This window comes from Alligator mississippiensis, chromosome 4 (genome assembly GCF_030867095.1).
Source record: "Alligator mississippiensis isolate rAllMis1 chromosome 4, rAllMis1, whole genome shotgun sequence".
Classification (NCBI taxonomy): domain Eukaryota; kingdom Metazoa; phylum Chordata; order Crocodylia; family Alligatoridae; genus Alligator; species Alligator mississippiensis.
In genome coordinates, this window is record NC_081827.1 from 53,081,499 (window position 1) to 53,105,520 (window position 24,022).

Sequence of the window (24,022 nt, forward strand, 5' to 3'; positions counted from 1 at the left end):
CATGTCTCTGATGTTACCATAATGGTTGTTAAATGATGCAGGGTGCCCTAACTGTGGCCCTGCTGTACTGGGCCAAATACATGGCTCCGAACCATCCCTACGCTGACAACTCCGGCCCCTTGCTGGGACAAACTCTGCCCTTTGTTGGGCCTCTAACACTCTCCCTTTGCTGGGCTTCAATCACTCCACCCACTCCTAGGCCTCACCCATTCCACCCTACTTGGCACAGCCCTTCAGGTCCATCCCCCGGCCCTACTGTACACGGTCCTTTGGGCTTCGTCACTCACACACTCCGGCCAGCCTACACGCAGTACTTTAGGCCAACCACAGGCCCTACTCTACATGGCCTCCGGCTTTCTGCCCCACACTGGGCTGAACCCGGCCTCTAGCTCCTCACTGGGGCCACTACTCTGCCTCCCCCCACACCGGGCTCCTGGTCCTTACACGCCTTTGGGCTTCAGGCCCCACTCAGTGGATCTTGGCCCTCATCTCAGGCCCCACTCAATGGGCCAGGACCCTGTGCTTTTCTGTCAAGGTGTGCTCCCCTTACCTTTCCCCTCCAAGGGGTGACCCACAAAGCAGCAGGGGCTGAAGCTTTCTGGCACCCTTGCTTTTCACTAGGGTGGCACTGGTGTGATATTTCCTGGAGACTGCCCCACCACAGGCAGCCCCTCCACACCATCCAGCCCAAGCAGGGTGTAGTTTCAGGTCTTGTCCAGGACAATGGGAACCCTCCTTCATCCCCACAGTTCCTACCCTGACCTCCAGGTTTTCCAGGAGCTGCTCTCCTTAGACTGTGCAATGTTGCTCCACTAGCTCCCTAGATATGACTGCTGGCTCTGCTCTTAGGGCCTGGGCTTATACTCTAGTTGCCCAGCCTTCATCCAATCTGGGGGCCCCCTTGTGGTCATGTGAACACCTAATTGGGTCTAACCACACCTGCTGACTGCTTCACAGCCTGCTCAAGCTCCTTAAAGTGGTGAGGTACCACCACAGGGCTGAGATAACTAAGGTAACTGAGCAGAGAGGCCTGCAACAGCTTCCCCATGTCTTGTTTCAGCCCCTGCCTGCCTGATCCTACCCCTCAGCCACCTTGCTCAGCCTAAGAAATTTCTGTGACACCCACCTTCTACCCCTTCATCCCCTGGGCCATTCACCTCCATTGGCAGCAGGGCTTAGGAGAAGGCAGTCACATTTGCCCATGCCTCCTTCCAGCTGCTCAATGTTGAGTTAGACCCAGGACTGGGTGGAAGAATCAGGAGAGAGCAGCACCTCCCTCTGCTGCGGATGGCCAGGAGGCATGGCAGGGTAAGCCCTACAGCCCTGCTGGACATGCAAAGTGGCTAGAAACACATGAAAGTCACAGGAGGTGTCTGGCAACCGCGTACTTTTTGCCTTAGCTTGGCTAGCTAAAGACCTGGAGAAACCAACATGAAATAAGTCGTAATATTGACAGATAACAGGATGTCAGAACACCCCATTGCATTCAACTCAGGACACACTCCCCTTCTACAATTCTCTAATACTATATGGGGAAATTGGATAGCAGCAGGGGTGGGCAAAATGCAGCCTGCGGGCCAGATACAGCCCAGCAGGCCATTCTATCTGGCCCGTGAGGCCCCTAAAAATTTAGAAAAATTAATATTCATCTGCCCTGGGCTGCCTGTCATGCAGCCCTTGATGGCTTGCCAAAACTCAGTAAGCGGCCCTCCACCCAAAATAATTGCCCATCCCTGGATAGCAGCCTCTTTGTCCTCCCCAACTTTGGGCATGTAGAAAGAAAGGGCAAAGGGCAATGCCCAGTTTAAAGTTGCTGTTTAATGCCACAATGCTTGGAGGTTATTTTCCTCCTTCCCTCCCCACCATGACTTTCTGATCACCTTTTTAGCTACAAAGTACAGCAAGCAGGAAATAACTTCAGGGAAGCCTTGCATTACTACAGGTCTCTTCCTCCCTGTGCTCACCAGGAACTGATCCTCACTTCTCACCCTGTTCTTGCCTGAAAGCAGAGGGACAGATTTCAAGGCTGCCCAAAGTTAGGTATCTTACGTAAGACTCATACTTTTGGCTGTTCTGTTGGGAGATTCATCAGAGCTGCAGAAACTCAATGTTGATGGATAAACTGGCAGCTAAAGAAAATACTATCACAATGACTATTAGAAGCCATGACTATTAGAATACCATGTGCTGTGGTATTAGCAGTCTCAAAACAGCTACCTGAATTCTAGCAGTTTTGGGACTGCTAATACCACAGGATTGATGGTGCTGTGTTCTTAATTAATACTGCCAACAACACTATGATTATAACAGTCTTGAACCTGATTAGCTCCTCATATTTTCAAAATCCCTAATGGCCACCATCAGGGTTAATACTAGAAGCCTTGAGAATGAGGGGAACTAGTCAGGGGCTAGCTAATACCACAGCACAGACAATGATGTATACTTAATGAGCACTGATTAAGTTCTGATGAGTGCAAACTTCAGGTAAGTTAATTGCCTTTTCAGTTCCCAGGCTACATACTTTAAAAAGCACACTATATAGAATAAAGGAGAGGGAAAAAACAGTAAGGCAGTAGTAACTAGAGGTGCACTGATATATTGGTTGCCTATTGGATCGACATTGATAAAAGGGAAATATACATTATTGGCTATTGGCGTTTTTGGCTGTTGTAGCTGATAATGTTTAACTGTTAATTAAACCCTGGACACCTGCATTCCCTCTCCCCCACAGGGCTGGGGCCCCTGGATGCCTGGGTTCCCTCAGGAAACAGTGCATTTCCCCTTGCAAGTAGGCATCATTCTAGCATGCAAGTTCCGCTTGGGGCTACAGGAGTGAGATACAGAGGGAGCCGTGTTCATGTGCATGGATGCATGCATGCACATGGCCAGGAATATAGCCAGGCAGCATGGAGAGCAGCTCCCTGCAGGTAAATCTATGGAGTGGAAGGGGTGTGAGGGTGGGAAGGGGCATGCTGCTCAGCCAGGGCAGTGCATGGGGGCTGGGGCGGGGAGTGGGATGGAGCCACAGGTGGCATGTCCAGGGGCCAAGGCAGGAAGGTGGCTCCCCACCACTGCACACATCCCCTGAGAGGCATGGTGGGGGCACATGCCCCTCAGATTTATGCACAGAGCAGATACAGGCTGCTCACTGGGCTGGGGGTTTCCACTCTGCTGCCTTTGCCTTGGGAGCCCTGTGTTAGCTGCATACCTGCTGCCTGCCTGGCAGCGGTAGGGGTGGCAAGTTGTGCTCCACACTGCCGGGCAAGCAAGGGGTGTGTGGCCAGCATGGGGTTCCTGGGGCAAAGGCAGCAGGGCAGAGAGCCCTGAGCCCACAGCAAATGAGCTTTAGTTTAAGCGCTGCTGCCACCATTTCTAAGTGCTGAGATGCTTTTAAGTGGGGCAGAGACAGGTGGGGCAAGGGCAGATGCTGGCTGCTTGCTGTGGGCTCAGGCTCTCTTCTCTGTTGCCTTTGCCCTGGGAGCCCCACACTGGCTACGTACTCCCTGCCTGCCTGGCAGGACACAACTTACTGTCCCCACTGCTGCTGGGCAGGCAAGAGGCACATGGCCAGAGTGGGGCTCCCAAGGGAAAGACAGTAGAGCAGAGAGTCCCGAGCCCACAGCAAGCAGCCCACACCCACCCCATGCACAAATCTGGGAGGGAGCACATCGCCCCCCCATATCTTCCCCAGAGGGTGCATGCAGAAATGGAGAGCCATCCACCACCCCACACCTCCTAGACGAGCTTCCCATGGCTCCTTTCCACTCCCCACCCCGCCAATTTAATCTAAGTAAATCAGTTATCAGGTTGGCATTGGCTGATTAATAATTGACTATCAGTATCCACCAAGAAAATCTTTATAGTCGTAATATACAAGATGCAAAAAAAAAAAAAGGAAAAGACTTGTAATAAAGTATGTCTTGAGGCAGCAAAGACAGACACGATGATATTGGAAAGGCATACCTAGGGAAAGAGGAGAGATGAGGGATTCTTGACCTGAATGGTTTAAGTAAAGGCAAGAAGAAAGAATGTAACTTGGATAGCTTTAGACAGATGGAGAAGAGAAATACAGAACTTGGAGGGGAAAGAAGGAGAAAATAAGGACTATATTTTGGAGAGAGAAGGGAAGATATTTTTGACTGGGGGGTGAGGACAAGGAAGCTGAGCAGTCCAGAGAAAGGAAGGAGTGACAGGTGATCTGGTAGGGAAAGTGAAAAGATGAAAAAAAATTGTGAGGGAAGGAGGAAAAAGGAAAGCCAGGAATAGATGGAAGGATTTGAGGGGATGCAGAGAGGTAAGAATAAAATAACAGATGGGAGAGAGAAAAGAAAGCAGTTCTTAGGAACGAGGTGAGATTAGGATAAGAAGGATTTGTAAAGAGAGGAGAGTAAAAGGGTTTGGGAGTAGAAAAATGCAGGAAGAAAGAAGAAAGGGTGTGCAAAAGAGACAAGAGTCTAGGCAGAAATGGAGAGTTTGTGATAACAGTAAACAGTGGACAGACTGGTTTATAGTTTAAGATCTGTTTTGCTTTAGTGACTCAATTCTAAATAAACAGCATTCCTTTTGAAGGCCATGTGTTTACAGATTATTGTTATCTTTACACCAGAAGGAAACAAAATGGCACATTCTGCCTTTCAAAACAAACTTACTGAGATAATCAGGGTTTGTACTAACCCAAAAGATCCCACTTGAGAGTGGGTGAAAAGCATGATTACACCCCAAGAAAGAGACAGGCGGAGGCCCAAGTCATGCAGCAGAAAGCATGCTCAACAAGATGTGGAGGGGTTAGATGAATGTTAGATACCATCTAGAAACTGTCTAGTTCAAGATGCCCTATTCAGTGCCCCTCGTACATATTTTAAAGACAGAGGTTCTCAGTGATCTGCCACCAAGATGATACAAAGAAAGGACTAAAATCCTGAATAGATATGTTAAAAATCCAACAACTCACTGAAAGGGCTGGGGGGCACGGGGAGAAGGAGGGTTGACTTGACCCTAAAACAAAGAGCCTATAGTCTTGATAATAGGGGGGAAAATCTAGGTCAGGTCTTTAAAAACTTAAAAGCAAATGTAATCTGCAGGGGAGAATAAGTGGCTTTACACCTTTTCTTGCCAAAAAACTTCAAACTACTTTATCGATTGCTAGAGATTTATCTGCTTTTTAAGCCTGCTCTGTATGTAATGTTCATACCAATAAAACTATTTTGATCAACAAGCAATACCATTTTAACATGAACCGATATATTGCTAGGGACCTACTTAATTCACTGTTTTGTTGATTTCACAGAAACTGCAAAATCTGGGATTGTTCATGAAATCAACAACAAATAAAAAAATAAAAAAATGCTGACTCCCCAGTAGGAGCCAGTGGTCCTCACTGCCAGGAGGGGAAGGCGTTGGATGGCAGGGTGGCATGAAGGGCAGCAGAAAAGATGGTGGCCACCTCCTCCCCCCTCTGCCAATTAATGCCAAAGGGCAGGGTCGCATGAAGAACAGCCAGCAAGCAAAGGTGGCAGCCACCCCATAGTCCCTCCCCCGTTCCACCTCTGCCAATCAGCCATGGGAGGCAGGTTCTCTCCACCAACCAGCAGAGGGGCAGGGGTGCCACAAAATAACTGCAGCATTAGAACTTTAGGCCACAAATCAACTTGCAAAAATTGTTAAGTACCCCCATGATCTAGGCAGACCCTTACGTATGACCAAACTTCCCTTGTGTGGACGCAATTATACCAGTATGAAGGTGTCCTAGAGGCACAGCTTCCTGTCTAAGAGTAGCTATACTGCTATAAACCTCCGTTATAGCTGACCTGCATACATGTGAATGCTTGAGAAGAAGGATGTACTGCTTTAACTTCCATGTAGGCAAGCCAAGTGCATATTGTGGAAAAATGAGAGATGGTAGGTGGTCTAGTAAGGGCACCTTTAAGTCTGACAGCTAGGGCAACAAACAGGGATTAGTACATTCTGCAGGTGGGAACAGAATAGCTTACTCTGACCCTCTTTTAATGTCTTTCATGCTACATAGGTCAGGGGTGCTCAACTTCCAGCCCCTGGGCCAAATGTGGCCTGCAGAGCCATGGCAGCTGGCCGCAGGGCTCCCCCCTGGGTTGGGAAATTAGGCAGCAAGAGAGTCATGGCAAGTAATACTGACACCCCTCCCTCACTGCCAAATTCCTAAACACCCCGCCACCCCCCAATTGGGTCTGGGCCACACCCTCCCCCACCACAGTTGGATCAGGGCCAGCCACATGTCCTCCCCCATGGATGGATGGGGACTGGGGCATATCCCTTCTGGGCCCTGCTGCAGCTGCACCACGTGCCAGATTGGGAGCCCTGCAAGGATCCAGCTCACGGACTGCCCATCCAAGAAAGTTGGGCACCATTGCTTTTTTAAACACAAAACAGAGTCAGCGAGGTCACTGCTAGCAGCATTTGTATCTACATTACTAATGATTTCACTATGTGTGTAGACACACTCTTGTGCCATGTAGACGCTGCCATACCAGTCTCTGCGTTGGGAGGGCTACCTGAAGAGTATCCCTACCTGGAGTTATCGGCAGGATTTTGGTTTTAACCTCGGGAGCCTGGAAGTGCCTGTTTAGGGGACGCTTCCCGGGGCTCCAAAGAGGACTGATTACAGTGGCTACAAATGCAGGGACACACAGAGACACGCAAAGGGGCTCCAAATGGAAGTCCCTGGAGATATATGGCAGCCCGATACTTTTACTTCAGCTTGGCCAGTGAAGGGGCTGGAGGAGCCAACAAGAAATAAGTTGTTCGTGTCCAGCTGCCAGACACCAGGAGGCCCGGCTCCGAGTCTCCCCTTCCCAGGTCTGCACCTCCCCCGTCACAGGTTTTGCTGCTGTGCGGGATCGGGCGGGCGATCAGATCAGATCCGACCCTCGGCGGGGCTGAGCAGGACTCGCCGCCCCGCTCACCTGGTCCGTCCTCGCGTGGACCGGGAACGACTCCCCGCCTTCTCCCTCCCCACACCTGCCTCCGAAGCGGCACCAGCGTCCCTGCAGGGTCTTCCCTTCCCTTCGCGCACTGGTTTCTCCATGTGCCGGGCTGCGCGGGGCGGGCCTGGGCCTGACACGGGCTCCCCGCGCTTCGGCCTTTCCCGCGAGAGAGCATGTCTGCCCGCGCCCTTCTTCCCCCTCGCCCCCTGGAGACGCTCGCAGCCGCCGCTGTCCGGCACGGGAGCGGAAAAGGCAGGCAGGCAGCCGCGGACAAGCGTCTTCCCCGCTACTCCCCGTCCCCCACCCCGGGAGAGCCGCGAAGGCGGAAAACAGCCGCCCAACCCAGCGCGCACCCCGCGCTCACCTCCGCCCGCCGCACCAACCCCGACTCCCGGCCGTGCTGCCATGCTGCCGCGCTCGGACAGTGACGTCACGGTTGGAACAGCGCCCGGGCCAATGGGAAAAAGCCAACCGGGCCCCGCCCCTTCCTTTTGCAAGCGGCCTGGGCCAGGACTGGCGGGCGCGCCCGTCACTCAGCAGCAGGGGGCGGGGCCTCTCCGGTCAGCCGCGCTCGGCCGCCAGACTCGGTTTCCCGGCTGGCCGCGCTGCGCGGGGGGCGGGGCGGGGCGGGGCTGCGAGCGGCCCTGGCGCGAGCTGGGCTCAGTCAATCAGAACAATGACTGCTCCTGCGCCCGCTACTGCTCCGTCGGAGCCCCCGGAGCGCGGCTGAGCCCCAGCGCGGCGGCTGCAGCGGCGCCAGCACCAACAGCGGCGTGGGCGACGCGCTGCGAGCATGTGGATCCCGACGGAGCACGAGAAGTTCGGCGTGGGTGAGTGCCGCGTCCCCCGTCCGCCCAGGCGTCGCAGGTGACAGGGGGGCACCCCGCCACCTGCCACCCCCCACCCCGAGCCGGGCGTCTCTGCAGCTGCGGGGCCCCACCGGGGCCCCAGCTGCGTGGAGCTGCGGCTGCTGGGTCCCGCTCGGCGCGGCGGAGCCGGACAACAAAGAAGCGTGGGGGGGGCAGTCTGCGCCCCCTCTCCCTCCTCCCTCCCGCGCCCCCTTCAAAACTTGGAGCTTCTGCTGCCGCCCCGGCGGCTCCCGCGCGGCGCTGACAGGCGGCCGCACCGCCCCGCTCCCGCAGCGGCCCCGGCACCGGCACCGGCTCCGGCCCCGGCCGGGGGGACGAGCGGGGGCCGGTACCGACGGAACAAAGTGGCACCGGCGGGAGGGGGGGCGCTGTCCCCGCCTGGACCTTGCGCAGTTCCGCCCGCGCCAGGGCTGCGGCTCGGGGGGCCGGGGGACCCTCGGGGTCGGCCACAGCCGCCGCTCGTTTGAAAGAGTGTGTGTGTGTGTGTGTGTGTCGCGATGACAATAGCCGCCGCTGGAGGACACGCATCGCGGCCCTGCTCTGCTAATCCGGGGGGGGGTGTAAGTGTGTCAGACAGGGAGAATGTGTGTGCCTGCACGTGTGTGTCATGTGTGTGTGTGTATCCATGAGACAGAGTGTGTGCGAATGTGTGAGTCTCTGTGTGTATGTGCGTGTGAGAGAGTGTGCGCCTTCAGGAGACAGGGGACATCCCTGAGGCGGTGCCAGGACTTGTCTTTGTGCCCGTGCAGTCCCGCTCTCGGAAGCAGTTGCACAAAAGCCGAGACCGACCGACCCGTGCGACTCCATCCCTTTTGCTGTTGTTCCCAGATGCTTCTGTCTTCCTAGTGTTACATTATAGGCACTGTCCCTGGGATTTAGTTATTTATTTCTTTTCCTTCTTTCTGTGCCAGGTCACAGCTGGGTTGTTAGATATTGATTAGTCCTTCCTTCTGCCTTTCTCTACCATGATGGGCAGAGGCTTTAAAAACCCCTCTGGGATTTCCTGGAATGGCATGCAGAATATTACCAGTCCAGTATTTCAGGCTGCAGCACATCTTTTTCTTTTTCATGAAGCAGGATATTTCACAGCTGAATCGGATCTTTTTGTTATTTACAACCTAAGCGACAGAGCATCTTCATTTGACCAGAACAAAACCCTCAAGACCCCAGAAAACAAAAATTTAAACACCACCCTCATTTGAATAATTAGCTCATGGACGCTGAATAATTGAATAGTGTCCTTCAGTTAAAATCTTCTGCTTTTAGTACTTAGAAAGCTCGGTACTAACCATGAATTCTTTCCCAGCTCTCGGTACCAACAGTACCTACTTATGAATGCTTGTGTTGCAGAAATCTTATGACTGCTGGAGAAGAACTATTGCAATCTTAATGAGAGGGTTTTCTTTGGATTCACTGAGGAAAATTATGAATAACTGCAAACTTCCTTCTCTCCTTTCCATCTGCGTGGATGTGTGTGTAGTGGTGAATGCATGCTGTTGTTTATGTTAGTTCCATAGATTTTTTTTGACTAGGTTCCAAAAGGCCATTCAAAATACCAAAAAAAGCAACTGTAATAGTTTAGTACATATGAACCCATCGTCTGGGGACAACATTGCTGCTCTTGAAATATGAATCCAAAAACCATTTCACTAGCCTCAGAAACAGTATTGTACAATATAGTGTTATGCCTGCAAGAAGAGTGCTCTGAGCCAAATTTTCATTCCTAAATTGGAATTGCAGCATAAATGGGTTGTGTGTGTATAGCTATATGCATTTCTTGAAACTTCAGAGGAAGAGGACTTTATTGATTTAAAATGACAGTGTTTTGCATCTGAGGTACTCTCTTTCTAGTAGTAGGCATTGTTTATTTTTCTGAGCAGTTTTTCTGTTGTTATGACATGTAAAACTGCACTAATAAAATGGGTGTATTTTAAAATCCTCATGAGAATTCCTTTCTCTCTCATGGTTTAGTACCAAAATAATCAGTTGTACCAAGCATATGTATCCTTTGTATGAGAACCCAGGGCTTACATCCACATCATACCTCATCTGCATTTTCAATCTGAATTTTGCAGCGCATGCTGTGTGATACACATTTCCACTCTGGCATGCCAAAATGGATGAATAACCAAGCAACAGCCACCTGGTTGCACTGAAAGGCTGCTGGTAACCAAGTGGCAGTTACTTGTATACACAGCCTGGCTGCCTGTCACTATGGGGAGTATTTCGTACATGAGTAACACACTTTTCACCTCTTTTTGCCTGTTTATGACACCTGTCTCTGACAGCCATGGAGAATTTTTTAAGTCCTTTTCACTGAACAGGTTGCATTGTTCTTGGTTCACATAATAGCTGAGCCAAGTATGCATGATATTGCATACTCTGGGGTTATGAGAATCTCCATGATGACTGACAGAACTTTTGCATCAAGGTTTTTTATCTGTAGGCTTTTAAAAAAAAAAATGTTTCTGAGTTGGAAGTTTCCTTAGAGAGTACTGTAAGTTTTCTTTGGGACAGTTTTATGTTTTTCATGTGAAGACGTTCTGTCTTCATATGAGATCTGAAATAGTGCTCTCTTTAAGCATTCTGTGGATGGAGAAGGCAGCATAATTTTCCTTTGTGAATCATTTTACTTTTTGCTTTCCTATTTGTTTTGCAAGCAGTTGGTAGGAAAACACTCTTGTATTTTATGTTATGTTGCTGTGTCAAACTAATAACAGTATTGAATAAAAGATCTACTATCCAATAACAAGTGGTGTTTAAAGCCCACTGCAGAGGATTTGGGAGTGAAGTGTGCAGCCTATGAGTCTTATTGAGTATATTTTGAAAATGGCATATTGTACAGATTACAAATGGAGTCGGATCCCATAGGATTTCCCTGCGTTTGCACCTTTTAATCCTGTCTAGTCATATAAATGAATCATTCCAAGAAATGTTTTGGATAATATGGTATAGCTGTGGATACTTCTCACACAATAGACAGGAAACAGGCACAGCTTTCAAAGCCAATTTTTATGGGTTGGTGCAAAACTGAGAATGTAACTGTAATAGAGAAACTGCAGGAGTAACTGCTTATTCTGTACCTTCTTCATACAGAAAAGATAAACAGGTTCATTTATTTTTTCACAAGTTCAACATACTGTGCAATACCAAGTCATCAACTTTGTTAGTGTCATTTACCCTGTGGTTGTAAGAATAGGTTTACTCATTCTGGAATGTAGTTGATTTATGTTCATCTGTTCACAGAGGACCCAGGTTAGCCTGGACAAATGTAAGGTTGTTTCATTTTGGGGAGAAAAGAATTGGGCAAAATGTTTAAGAGTAGTTGAGCAGAGCATATAATTTTCCAGACATTGAGTCATTTAACCTAGCATGGTCCACCAGTTTGACTTATATAAATAACATAAGTTAAAAATATGTGCTAGGTATTTATAGGCTGTGTCTATATGATAAATTTACTATCCCCAGTGAGAGCACCCTTAAAGGTATAAGCTTTTGTAGGCTACAGGTGACTTAAGATGCTATGAATGGACTTGCAGGGGTACTAAATAGTTTAAATGTCATAATTTAAACACCAGGGATATGGACAGAGGGAGGATAGGATGGAATGGGGGAGGGGCAGGGGCAAATCCAGATGTGGGTGTTAGTGCAGTTGCACTCCTCTTCAATTGTGTGACTGATGTGCTGGTGGCTCTGGTTCCCTGAGACTCTGGGCAAGGAACCGTACTCAGATTGGGGTGGGTGGTGTTGGGACAAGGTGCTGCTGGATTCCCCAGGCTGGTGGGGGACACCTGGGGAGAACAATCAGAGAGCAGGTGCAGAAATGGGGGGACCTGCCCACTTCTGCCACTGTTGGCGGTGGAGCCCAGACCCCCATGCAATAGCTTCCCAGAGTAGGGTAGGAGTGACTGTGTGGCGCTGCCCATCCCTGAGTCAGCTGGGGACAGTGGCAATGGTGGCCAGGTCCCCCTGCTTCCTGCACCTAATCCCAGTGGCTTCAGCTGAGGGCAGTGTCTGTGCAGGGTGCTGGGCTTCACTGGGAATGGCAGAGGCAGGGAGCAGGAATACCAATCTCAACCCCTGCCTTCCTCCTCCCTTCCCAATTTTCCCTGTCATCCCAGAGACACCAGCTGTGGGAAGCTACTCCTTTGGGTGTTTGGCTTAGCAGAGGACAGTACAGCTGCGGGCAGGTTCCCTCTTCCTGCCTCTGCCCTTTGTGGGTTAGGGTGGGAGGAAGAGGCATCCTGCCTGCCATTGCATGGGCTGCCAGGTTTGTAAGAAAACAGCAGCAACTAGAGCCCCTGAGCTGGCAAGGGATACGAAGGTGCCAAGCAGGGACCAGGCACAGGAAGGGAGAATTTACCAGATGCTGCTGCTATCTTTGTTGACACAGGCAAGGAGAACCCCAGAGCCGCTTCTGCCCTGCTCCATCCATGGGCTGTGAGGAGCATCTCTGCAGGGTGCTGTGCTCAGCAGGGGACAACAGTGGGAACAGGTGTGTCCCTCTTTCCCCATTCCCTGCTCGGCTCATATGGGCTGCAGTTGTGCATTATTCCATCCCATGGTCTGGGGGGCAGCGCAGGTGGTATCTACCACACTCCTTTTTCTTAATCCTGGACCTGTCTGCCCATGGTTATCTCCATTTTACAGGGACAGGAGCTGGAGGGTTGAATTACTTTTTGCCCTGAGCTGGGAATTCAGCAGATGGGGAAAAACAGATTGCACATTGACAATGAGACACCAAGGATGTGAGAAGTAGGGTAAATTAGCACCACTGAGTTCTACACTGTTCCAGCTAAAATACTACTGCTAACTTTAAACCAGCTGACTTTGGTAACTCCATACTGCACTGCAATCTTTTAAGGTGTAGACTTACTCTTAGGAGAGACTAGAGATGCAACTTGAAAACTTAACTGAATCAGAGATGCAAAAACTTCTGTGAGCATGTGCTAAAGGTGCTCTTGTGCACAAAAGCTTATGTGGTTCTGGTTAAGTTAGTCTCTAAGATGCATCTCTACCTTGCCCTCTGCCTGACTTCAGACTAATGTGGCTAACTATCTCTCTCCACCCTTAAAAGAGTTAAGATAATTTAATCCAGAAAAACAAAACAAAAAACATCTATAGTCCACCGTACTGGGAAGAGCGGTATTTAAAGTAAAGAATAATATTTTCACAAGAACAAAGGAGTATCGACTACTGGGGAATACATTTAGGCTTGAAATTAGAAAAAGGATTTTAACCATCAGAGCAATGAGGTTCTGAAATAGATTTCCAGTTGGAGTGGTGAGGCAAAAAAAAAAAAAAATGGTGGAGGTTGATAAATTCATTAAATGGTTTATGTGATGTGGTTGCCTGAGATAGCACTGTGCAGGACTGTTACACTGGAAGTCCCTTCTAGTCAGTCTTGCACTAATGTCACTTGTCAGTAATTCTCTCATACATGTATAGATGGAAGGAGAACTACCATTGAAAATAACATACAAGAATTAAAAAAAAAATGCCATGATAAGGATTTCTCATTCTTAAAAGGAGATTTTTTCCACAAATGCCATATGTCCATAATTAAATACAGTTTACAACTTTTTTTTCTCATGGTAATGTCACTTCATTTGTTTTTCATGTAAAAAATGTGTATTGACCTACTGCCCAGTAAGGGTAGTCAGTCAGCAGACATGCTGTTTTAGACTCTACCACAGTCTAACCTTCAGTATTTTAAATTATTTTAAAATAATCTCAACTCGGATAATTCTTTTCTAGTTAAAACTAAGTCGCCAGCTCTCTTATGATGTAGGCTCAAACTTGGAGTTGAGATTTGAAAAGCATAGGTAGGCTACTTGGCCATATGACTGGTATTTATGTCAGATGAGTTGTGCAGCTAAATAACCAAAGCCACCTTTGAAAATCTCTGTCCAGGTGTTTATGCTATTTTTTGAATTGCCTACTAGCCTTTGGTGGTTTTGTTTACAAAATTTCACTGACATGCCCAAAGCCCCTGAGATGGAGACATGAAGTTGTCTTCAGTGCCTCCCTTCTATTCTCCTAAAGGCAACCCAGAGGATAGTATTCAGTGATAGCTCATAAACCTTAAAGGCTCTCATGTGGCTTATTTAAGACTTTACTTCTATCATCTTCCCTGTTCACTTTGTATGTGAAGCTGCTTGGGGAGATTACAAGACTGCAACGGAAGTGTGAGCAGTGTGCTGAGGATTCAGCGTTCTGTTTCTGTTCTGCTGTGATTGTGCCACAACTTGGCTTTCTCAGTACTTAGACAGATAGAAATTAGATGGTTAAAGCTTAATTGAAATACAAGGAATGTAATGCTGGTTAAATAATTCAAGGAAAAAGGTAAAAGATGAGGGCTACATCTATCTTTCTGGTTGTTAAAGTTTACCTAGAGACCAGTGGAATCCTTGACTGCTGTTGGATATTCAAATAGCAGTTGTAGTTACAATAACGTTTTCCATCCCCCTTTCCTCAGTTGGACTTTGTGATCTTCCTTATTGGGTGCCTCAAACTAAGGCTATCCATATGTCTGTCTGTTTAAGCACTTCAGCATCTGCACTACTGTAAGGCCACACTTCAGCGTTAGTGCTGAATATAACTACCCTACTTGTTGGGTATCTCATGGACAGAGCACAACTACCTTGTGCTCCAGAGGCTACACTCGCTTCTAATTCACTTCTAATTCACTGTGTTGGTTAAGGTCTGTAAAGCCATTTGGGACTTGTGTCTTGGCTAGTTTAAGGAAAATTCTAGAGAGAGCAGGCTGACAGTCGCTATCTTTTGGGGCACATGACTTGACAGTCCTTAGATTGGTGCACTTGGGTAGCAAGATTGTTTTAGCTTCTTGTGGGCTAGGGACAGACATTACACATAGACCGGTTTAAGTGATCAGAAACTGGTTTAAATCTGTAACAGAACAGATGTTCGGTGCGCATAAACCAGTTTGAAAATGGCTGAAATCGTTTTGAGATTAACCTGGTTGAATGTAGTACCAGACTTAACTGATTTGGCTCAAACCAGTTTCTGCAATGTCTGTCCCAGACCCCTTGCTGGCTTAAGTTAAACCAGACTCCCCCCACATCCTGATATGCTCTCTGGGCTGGGTGGGGCGCTCTGCTCCACACCAGAGCTGGCCCTTTTCCTCTGCTCCCTGGCTGGAATTCGGCAGAGATTGTAAGCATCTACCTGGCTTCCCCCTGTTCTCCTCCTCCCCACCTCACTTCCTGCTAAGCAGGGATTATTCCCCCATCCCCTCTGCCTTACACAGACACCTCTCAGCATTAGCTAGCATACCACATACTGGCTACTTGTCCCTGCTGTGGCAGACGTGACAAAAGCAGAATCAACAGGTAACTGGTAATATCCCTCTCTTGTTTTCTTAATGGGGTGATAAACACTGAGTTAGGGGTGATAAACACTGTGTTATCAATTCCCTGCTGGGCTGGTCAGGAGTGGGGGGAACCACTCCCTAATCGGAAGCATCCTGCTGGGGCATGGCCACGCCCCCCTCAGCTCAGCATTGTGGAAAGGGAGGGAGGGCTGCTTTAGCACCCGCTAGCTTCTAGCTTGAGCCACTACAGGCATACGCCTGCATTTTTTCAGTCCAGAGGGTGTGTCTTGATGGTTACAGACTGGTTTTGCCTAGCCAGGTTAGACTAACCCACAAAGATTGAATCAGTTCAGGCTCAAGCTTTTTGAATGCCTGACCCTAGCCTTAATGACTTGTTGTGTTTGCTACAAGATCTCCCTGTTTACTCTGGACTCTCCCATACAAAAGGGTTGAATTGAGAGGCTCTTATATTATCTTATGATTCAGTTATCTTCACGTTCTGGAGGATATCCATCTTCCAGATAACTCTTGTCTTTGTGTTTCATATGTTGTACATTTTATTGTTTGGGACAGCTACAGAATACCAACATAGAAGTCAGTATATTCTTTCCTAGTTTTAACATTCAGGTTCCCTTCGTTTGAATGCTGTTTGATTCCCTCGGTCACATTAAAAACAAACAAACAAAATAACTTGGAACCATCTTGCTCTAGAGTGTCTCTTGGTAGAGGAGCTTAGTTTTTCTAAGCATCTGTGTTTTCCAGTTGAACAACTGAAAGACATCTGGATGGCAAGAAAGGGAGAGAGAGTTTTAAAGGAGGGCCAGACTGATTAGACACCACTTTTGGAACTTTAGAGATCTGAAACACTTCCTAAATAATATACAAAGTGAAAGAGATGGAAGGTGATGAACAGTTTGGAGATGGCTGAAAATGGTGTATTTCTGTAATACATGTTTACAGTTCTTTACTAAAAAGAGTCGACTGAACACTGTTATTCGTGGCCACTCAAAACTCCTAATTTTAAGATAATGCTGATCGTAACATCTTCTGGAGCATGCAGAAGTAACTATATTGGAACTGCAAGTACAGCAGTCTGCAAAGTGACCTGTATTAAGGGCAAGGAAATAAATTATCAGAATCTTGCAATTTATGAATGTTTTTCTTTCCTTTGCCTCCCTCAGGAGTGCAGCTCCCTTCCTTCCTAAAAAGCCAACCTTATATTGATTTATATAGGGGAGGTGATCACTCCTTTTCTGGGAACAGAGACACAGTTGTGCTCTTGAAGAAACCCCTAACATTGCTATAAAACACCTGGGCAGGGTCAGGAAAAATAACTGCTGAGGCTAACTGGATGTTTCTCTCTTAAGGGATGCAGCATAGATATCATGATTCTGTCTGAAAAAAATTACCTACTTTCCCATGGATAACAGTGAAAGCTATTATAACTGAAAGCAAATTAGAAAAATCTGTCTACTTTGTGCTTTGATGCATTATTTTAGTGGTACTCAAACTTTTCTGCCAGGTGGGCTGGATGCCACATTCAGGCTGGTTTGTGGGTCAGTTTGAGAATGGAGTCTGTGCACAGGGTTGGTCCATGAGTACAATCTGGTGCGTCCCCACATGCTGGATCCAGCCACCCTGTGCACCCCCACTGCCCCATGCTAGTGCAGTCTGGTATATGGATATGTGTCACTTAGCCCATGGAGCTCCCCCTGGGTGATGCTGAAGTAAGCAAGTAGCAGCATTAGTTGCTGCAGCCCTGGGAGCAATTAACATTGTTACTGTTCCCTTGCCACCAGATTTCTGGACCTGTGGATTCCAGAAATTATTTAATTGTTTTCTTACTGTTCCTATTTATATAAAAACACAAGCAGTAGGCAAGGAAACATAATAAAAATGATTGTAAAATAAAACAAATTGGAAGAAGGGCTTGTGGGAAGGTATAATAGTTGTACTTATTTCTAACTTTTTTTTTAATGACTGTATTTTTGAGGTCTGCATCCTTTTTTGTGTTCTGGGGCTTCAGCTGTCAAGGAACTTAATGTATAGACAGCCTGGTTGTTTATTCCTATCTTCCTCCAGAGAAGGAAGAATTGAGTATAGAAAACCTCAGAGCCATTTTGGGTTTCTTGGTTTGAGGATGCTGTTGCAGCTTTTATCTGTTTGGTTTTTTTTCTTACTGAGCCTGTTAAAATATTCCAATAAATGCTAAAGAAAGAAGAAAATATTCAACTCTTCCTTCAAATGTGGGGAAGTGAAATTGTAAAAAAAGATGCACTTTCTTTTCTTTGAACCATGCTACTTCATATGAACTGACATCAACTGGAGGCAAGATCCAACTATTAAAGACAAAAGCTCAAGAATGGTTTTATGGGGCTATCCAGAAAAGTGAATTATTGGAGCTTTCTACAGATTGTAACTGTAATAGCCCAAGTCATTAAGATATATAGATGGCATAATTGTTGGAGAGAAAAAATGCACATTTATTAAATTTCTCTTAAATGAATATTGGCTATAATTGCAAAAATTAATTGCAGTTTTAACCTGCTTCCTTCACTGTTTTCCTCTTGATGTAGTAATAAGCTGAGAATATACAAGATGTTTTTATCAACAAGACAGAGCGATAATTTGTTAATACCCAATTTTATTATGAGTTATATGCAAGACAGCTGCCTTGACCAAAAACTCTATTAAGAAAATAACAGAAACTGTATTGTGTTATACAAAGAGTAATGAAATACAACTTGACTCCTTGTCATAGCATGTAGCATGGTATGTAATCATTAAACAGCTACACTCCATTGTTTTTGGTGAACAGTTGAGTACTACAAAGATACAATGACTGCATAATGAATGGTACCAGTTAAATAAAAGGGAATTTCTTTTTTTAAATGAGGTAAATCTTTTATAATGCTAATGATTTGAAGGCCCCATTCTATTCTTATTTTTTTTATCAAGTTGCTTTATAACTATAATGCTGTTGGTTTTCAAGGTTCATAAAGCTAACTCTGATTTCGTGAGAAATAACTCGCTCACCAATTCATTCTGCTAAAGTAAATGGTGCACAAATAGTGTGCAGAATATTATATTTACTTTTGTAGGTGAGAAGGAGGGTGTTTTTATATGTTTTATATGTTTTATAATGTTGATTAATAACACTTGACAATTTTGCTTTCAAGGATCCTACCTTGAAAGAAAAATGTGCTTATTTTCAACAATGAATTATAGTTCAGCAAGCTTTTTCATGACTTCTGAAATGGTGCTTATCATCTGTATTTGAAGCTAAACCAAGTTTTCTTATACTGTACCCATTTTCATCAATGGGTACTTCCACTAGTAGAGTGAGATTACAGGCTTTGATTTACAGTTCTGTTCTTTATATTGGATTTAAAACTATTTTGTTTGTGTAATCTACAGCATTGAATCTTAAAATCATATAAGGATACTAAACCATTAAGTAGAGTATCATTGATAGTATTATGGTAGAAACTTGACATGCATGGACATGCCATGTGCTCCATTTAAATCACTGACCATGTATAGAAAGAATACTTTTACTGTTAGTGAGCTGGAAAACTCTTGGAACTTTCCTCACTTGTTATTGGATGTCTCATGTTCTCCTACCACCTCCCTCCTCTCATACCCTTTTCAGTTTGAAAAACTTTATGGGCAAAAAATAGAAGGGTGATCTCCCTCTACTTTTGACATGCATCACTTTTATATTTTGCAAGGATAAACAAAATCTGTTAACTAGCTGTACTTATTTCCCAACAGTCCGAGAACAAAATAGCCCAGATTACATCATTTCATGAGCCCCTTTCTTGTCCCCTGTATCAGCATACTTTAAAGTTAACACATTTTTTCTCTCACTACATTGCATGTAGATTTGTGTAACTGTGAAGAATAAATGAGCTGAATTCCTGTCTTCCCTCCTAAGTACAAGAAGGCATGATAACTACCCAAATAAATATACTGGGTGAATTTTTTCTTTCCTTAGATGCAACCGTCTGATGTGGTTGCCTGGTTTTAGAGAGGCAATAATAAAGAAGCATAGCAAATTAATTGTCAAACTAATGCTTTTACCAAAAATTAAGTGACTGGTTTGGCATATAAAATAGGCTTTCAGATATAGAATTGTACATGGAGTTAATGTGCATATCTTCTGTCATCCTAACCCCTTGTACAAAATAAGACAAATCATTGTATTTAATATATAATCTCCAAATATGATCTTTCATATAAATTCAAAATTTTGCAGAACCTACTAAAACTGAATTTCTATTGCTTGTTGTTGATACACAGTTGACTTTTATGTTGAGTAGAGTACCAATATGCTCAGTTCATCACGGCAGAGAATAGAGTGATTTGGGACATACAGAACAGTGCGTTGGTTTGCACATGTGGGGAAAACCTGGGTAGGCAGAATGTAATTATTTAGTTACAGTTTAGTCTGTATGCTAAGGATAACGTGTCTGCTCTTACGCAGCAGAAACACAAACTTTCCCCAGTCTTTGATGACCAGAAGCAGAAAGTGTTTGACATTTTTTGTCTTGTCTTAAAACAGTACCACCCACATCCTATTGTGGCACTCGCTTATTGGGAATAATGTTTGTATCATTTTAGGTTATTTACTTATGGTTATGCTGTTCAGGTACTGTCTCATCCTGAAGCTGTTCAGCTAAAGACATACAAAATAATTTCTTAGTCTGGCATAGCAGCCATAAGCCCCTCGTTCTTACTGAAATAGTGATTCTTGAGTTCGAGACTTTCCGTGTTAAACAACCTTCTGTCTTGATTGCCCCAGTGACTGTAGATGCATGGAGCAAACCTCTTCCCAAGCACTTTTTGTTGGTCCTTTGAGTTGCTACCAGTTCCACTGTAATATGCTTGTGAATCCTAAGATAGGGAGTTAACAAGCAACTTTAAATTTATAATGTGAAAAACTTTTTTTTTCACTTCTAATGATGTGGGAATCTTTTGTATTTACATTTAGTGCTGAATAAATTATGTGCATAGCCTTTTGGGGCAGGGGGAGGGGGGGACGGGACTGACAGCTTGTCAGTGTACCGCAAGAGTTCATAGAAATAAAGCAAATAAATTAGGAAGCAGTAAAGCCAAAGTTAAACAAGCATATGTTTGTTATTCCTAGCACCTTTTACCTGTCCATGTTTCACTGGCATATCACTGAGGTTAACCACTTTAAAATAAGCTATGTGAGTCTTCTGAACATGGAAGAGAATGTTCATCATTTTTCCATATTGCTTTCAATTTAAAATTTTATTTTTGGTGAATGCAATGGATGCTGATTATGTAATAAATATGAGATGCCATTGAACTTCCAGAATTTGGTCAGTTTTAATTTTTCACAAGGTAAAACTCCATCACTGGTGTTACTGCTACCTAAATAACTCTACAGTAGTCTGAATTTTTTTCTTTCTACTTACTTCTAAGTCTGGCTTTTTCTTTTTCTCCTTGCAATTTCCCCATGAGCCTTCTTCCAGAGATGGTTTGTGGCAGCCCTCCAGTAGCCTCTCAGTGAAACATTGTGCAGTAGGAAATTCGTACCTTCCAGTGATTCCCTTATCTCAGAGGTTCCCAAACTTTTTCTTATTGCATACCCCCTTCCAGATTTACCAGCTGCCAGCATACCCCTACCACCATAAGCACCAACTCCGTGGGTGCTCTGGGGCTCAAGCACCCACCAAAAATGTTAGCAGTTGCTTAGCATCCATGAGCCATGTCAGGCAAGCCAGGTTGAAGTAATGTGTCACCTCTTTGCTAGGCATGGGTAGGGCTCAGGAACACACACACAAAAAAAATGCACCCACTGGCAAAAACCAAAGTTGGTGCCTGTGCCTACCAGCATATGTTATATATTTTAACGCCTTACATGGCAATTATTATTATAATGAAAATTAAACCCACCATTACATAATTTCTCCCATGTACCCACTAGAGATGTCATGCATGCCCCCAGGGGTATATATAACACAGCTTGAAACTCCTGCCTTATCTGTATACAGTCCTTCCACAGCATGTAGGGATCCCTCTTAGCTGAACACTGAGGAACTGAACTTAAGCCTATCAAGGACCACTTCCTTTCCCCACTGTGTTCGGCTGCTTGCTAGATAGACCAAGTATTGGTTTAAATCATCTTCAATTCTGGAAGGATGCCTGAGACTGTGGAAGAGTGGGGATATATGAAACTTATTGTGAAATATCAAGATGATGGATCTTGTGATTTGTCCTTCCAGAATAAACATTTGCAAGGGTCTGTCTATGGTCTTTCACTTTTTGGAGGCATTCAAAATATTTTTTTCCTTGGCTTGTTGAGAAAAATCAATGCCATAAAGCTTGAAGGCAAAGTAGCCTTTTATTCCTCTTGCCATATAGAAAACAGTCGGGCAATTAAGACACATTTAATGTTTCTGCAGGAGAGTATTTATTTATTTAAAATCATGCCACTACTTATTGAACATGTATTATTCTGCATCTCTTTAAGGTGTTGATAGGAATACAGACAGATTTAACTTATTTGATATCATTAGTTTAAATGTAAATTAAAGACATGGAATTAATGGCAGTCTACTCAACCCTATTCCAAATGAATTAAGAGAATGAATATGACTAGAACCTGATCCAAACTTTTACGCCCGTTTTAACTGCACTGTAAGTGTTCCCCGTTTCCTGTGTGCAATCTCCGTCCAGCTTTCAGCTTTCTCTGTACTGTGACCTTATTGCTGATAGTAGAGGAGAACACCCTCAATTTGTCTTATTATTCCATTCTCTGAGGGGCATCATTGTCTTTGGAATTCAGGTGTGTTGGAACTTTGGCTTCTGCTCTTTCCTGTCCCCCTGACGCTGCCCAAGGAGAGGTCCCTTTGTAGAGTTTTGGGGGTAGGAGGGGTGGGTTAAACAGGTAAGATAACACTAACGGTTTCACCTTAACTTTTCTGCCAAAGCCTACAAGTCAGGGGGAGAAGAGAGACTAAGTAGAGTTGCCAAGTACCTTCTCACATCGAACCATTCCTTTCTGCATGGAGGAGCTGACCTCCAAGTCTGAAGGGTCTGCACCACTTTGCTTCCTTCCATTTTGGTCTAGTGACTTCTAATTCCATTTGGCTGTGAAATACCTAAGGATTTCACATTACTTAACTGTAATCAAGGACTTTTTCCAGTGCATTAGACTAGCAGTGACAATGGCAATTGAATCTGATAAAGTCAGAATTAGAATATGCAGGTGACATCTGATTTGTATTAATTACTTGCTAAAATATTAACACTACAGCTTAACATGTGCTTGACTTCATCCTTATAATCTATGCAATTTTTTTGACAGATCACTTATTTAATATGGCTTTTTTTTTATTATCTAGAGGTGGAAGGGTGCACGTAAGTGGGAGGATGAAACTATATGACTTTCAGTCCTTCATTTTTGGTTCATATCCAGCCTAAGCCACTAGCAGCTCAGAATTAATTACCATGAGAGCCCTGTAGTTCAATTTGCGTACGCAGTGTGTGTATATAACCATTCGTATCAGAAGTTGGGGAAACTTTTAAGGTTGCAGACCAGATTGACTCAGTCTGGTTCAGAGATAGTGGGTGCTAGGACCCAGCTGCTGCTGCCTCTTAGCAGGAGGGTGGGGGAAAACACCCACTGTCATCCCTTTTTCCTGTAGCAGTGTGGGGAGAGTGACTGCCCTGTGTCTGCAGCTGTAGGTTGCTGACTCCTGGTCCATATCATGGAAATCACCCTTCTAATTAATGCTTAAAATTTGCTCACTACTCCTATCAGCCTTCTGGGTAAAGAATATGGGGTGCATAGATACAACATGCCAAACAACCTTTCTCGCTCCTGAAGCCTTTCCTGAGGTGGAAGACAGCAATGAAATGGCAGTAACATGCAGTGCTGCAGTTGGAACTGTTCTGTGGAGAATCTGAGAGAGGTTTTTTTGTTTTTGTTTTTTTAAACACTAGCAGTGCAATGCTTTTCACCAAAATTAGCACTTTACATGAGAAAAATTTAATTTGAAAGAAATTGTCCTTTTGTTACTGAATGGCTAGGACAAATCTAATTTAACTGAGCATGGTTCTTGCATTCTTAAATAAGAGCTGTAGTGACTTGTCTCTTTCCACTAAGGGCAGTTAGAAACTAATTACATTACAGGTATTAGCAGCTTTGCAACTTAAGTTTACTGAAGCTGAAAATGGAGATATTGTGAATACTATTTTCCACTAATATATTTTTCTACTAAGGAGATGTATTGCAATCATTCACTGGAATGGAGTACGTTAAGAGCTGTGTCATTTCCATAGCATATAGGGTTTTCTTTAGGAATGTGATTAGTTTAAAAAAAAATCTTGATAATCTAATTAAAGATTTCATGAGCATGGGAACAATTCAGTAGTCCTCCTGCCCTTCAGAATAATGGAATTTCTCAGCTTCCTGCCTAAACCGATGGGTGAGAACATTCATGTATAGTGAGTTCTCCACTGCTTTTCATAGAAAAGTAGGGCTGGAAGGGACTTCTGGACACATCTAGTCCATCTCCCTGCCTGAAGTGGGATCATCTTTCACCAAACCATCCTAAACAAATCCTTGTCTAACCTATTACTCAAACTACACAGGCAACCCTGTCACAGAACCACAAACCACAGCACCTTAACCTGCCATGGGTAAAGCAGGGGGACCATGATGGCCAGAGTCCTGCTTCTAGAAGCAAGGGCTATTAAAATACTAGAAAATTGTGTGTCAAGAATGGCGGGAGGGGATGGGGGATGGAGCCCCGTGTCCTCACCCCCCACTCACGTGGGCCTATTTCCCCGTTTTCCCTCTCTCCATTTGGGGTTTGACCCCACTC

General features: G+C 45.2%; 2 protein-coding genes across 3 annotated transcripts in view; one reads left to right on the top strand and one right to left on the bottom strand.

Annotated features, from left to right (window-relative positions):
* Positions 1-7,404, bottom strand: part of ZNF277 (zinc finger protein 277) — a 93,117-nt gene extending 85,713 nt beyond the window's left edge. Inside the window, exon 1 of one of the 2 annotated variants that reach the window (XM_014601052.3) lies at positions 7,324-7,404. In XM_014601052.3, the coding sequence (XP_014456538.1) occupies positions 7,324-7,366 (43 nt within the window). In that variant the 5' untranslated portion in view covers positions 7,367-7,404. The remainder of the gene's footprint in view (positions 1-7,323) is intronic. The other variant, XM_019492456.2, reaches the window with a different exon arrangement.
* Positions 7,405-7,604: 200 nt separating this feature from the next.
* DOCK4 (dedicator of cytokinesis 4) overlaps positions 7,605-24,022 on the top strand; it is a 405,154-nt gene continuing 388,736 nt past the window's right edge. The window contains exon 1 of the mRNA XM_019492471.2: positions 7,605-7,789. Within this exon, the coding sequence (XP_019348016.1) occupies positions 7,753-7,789 (37 nt within the window). The 5' untranslated portion in view covers positions 7,605-7,752. The remainder of the gene's footprint in view (positions 7,790-24,022) is intronic.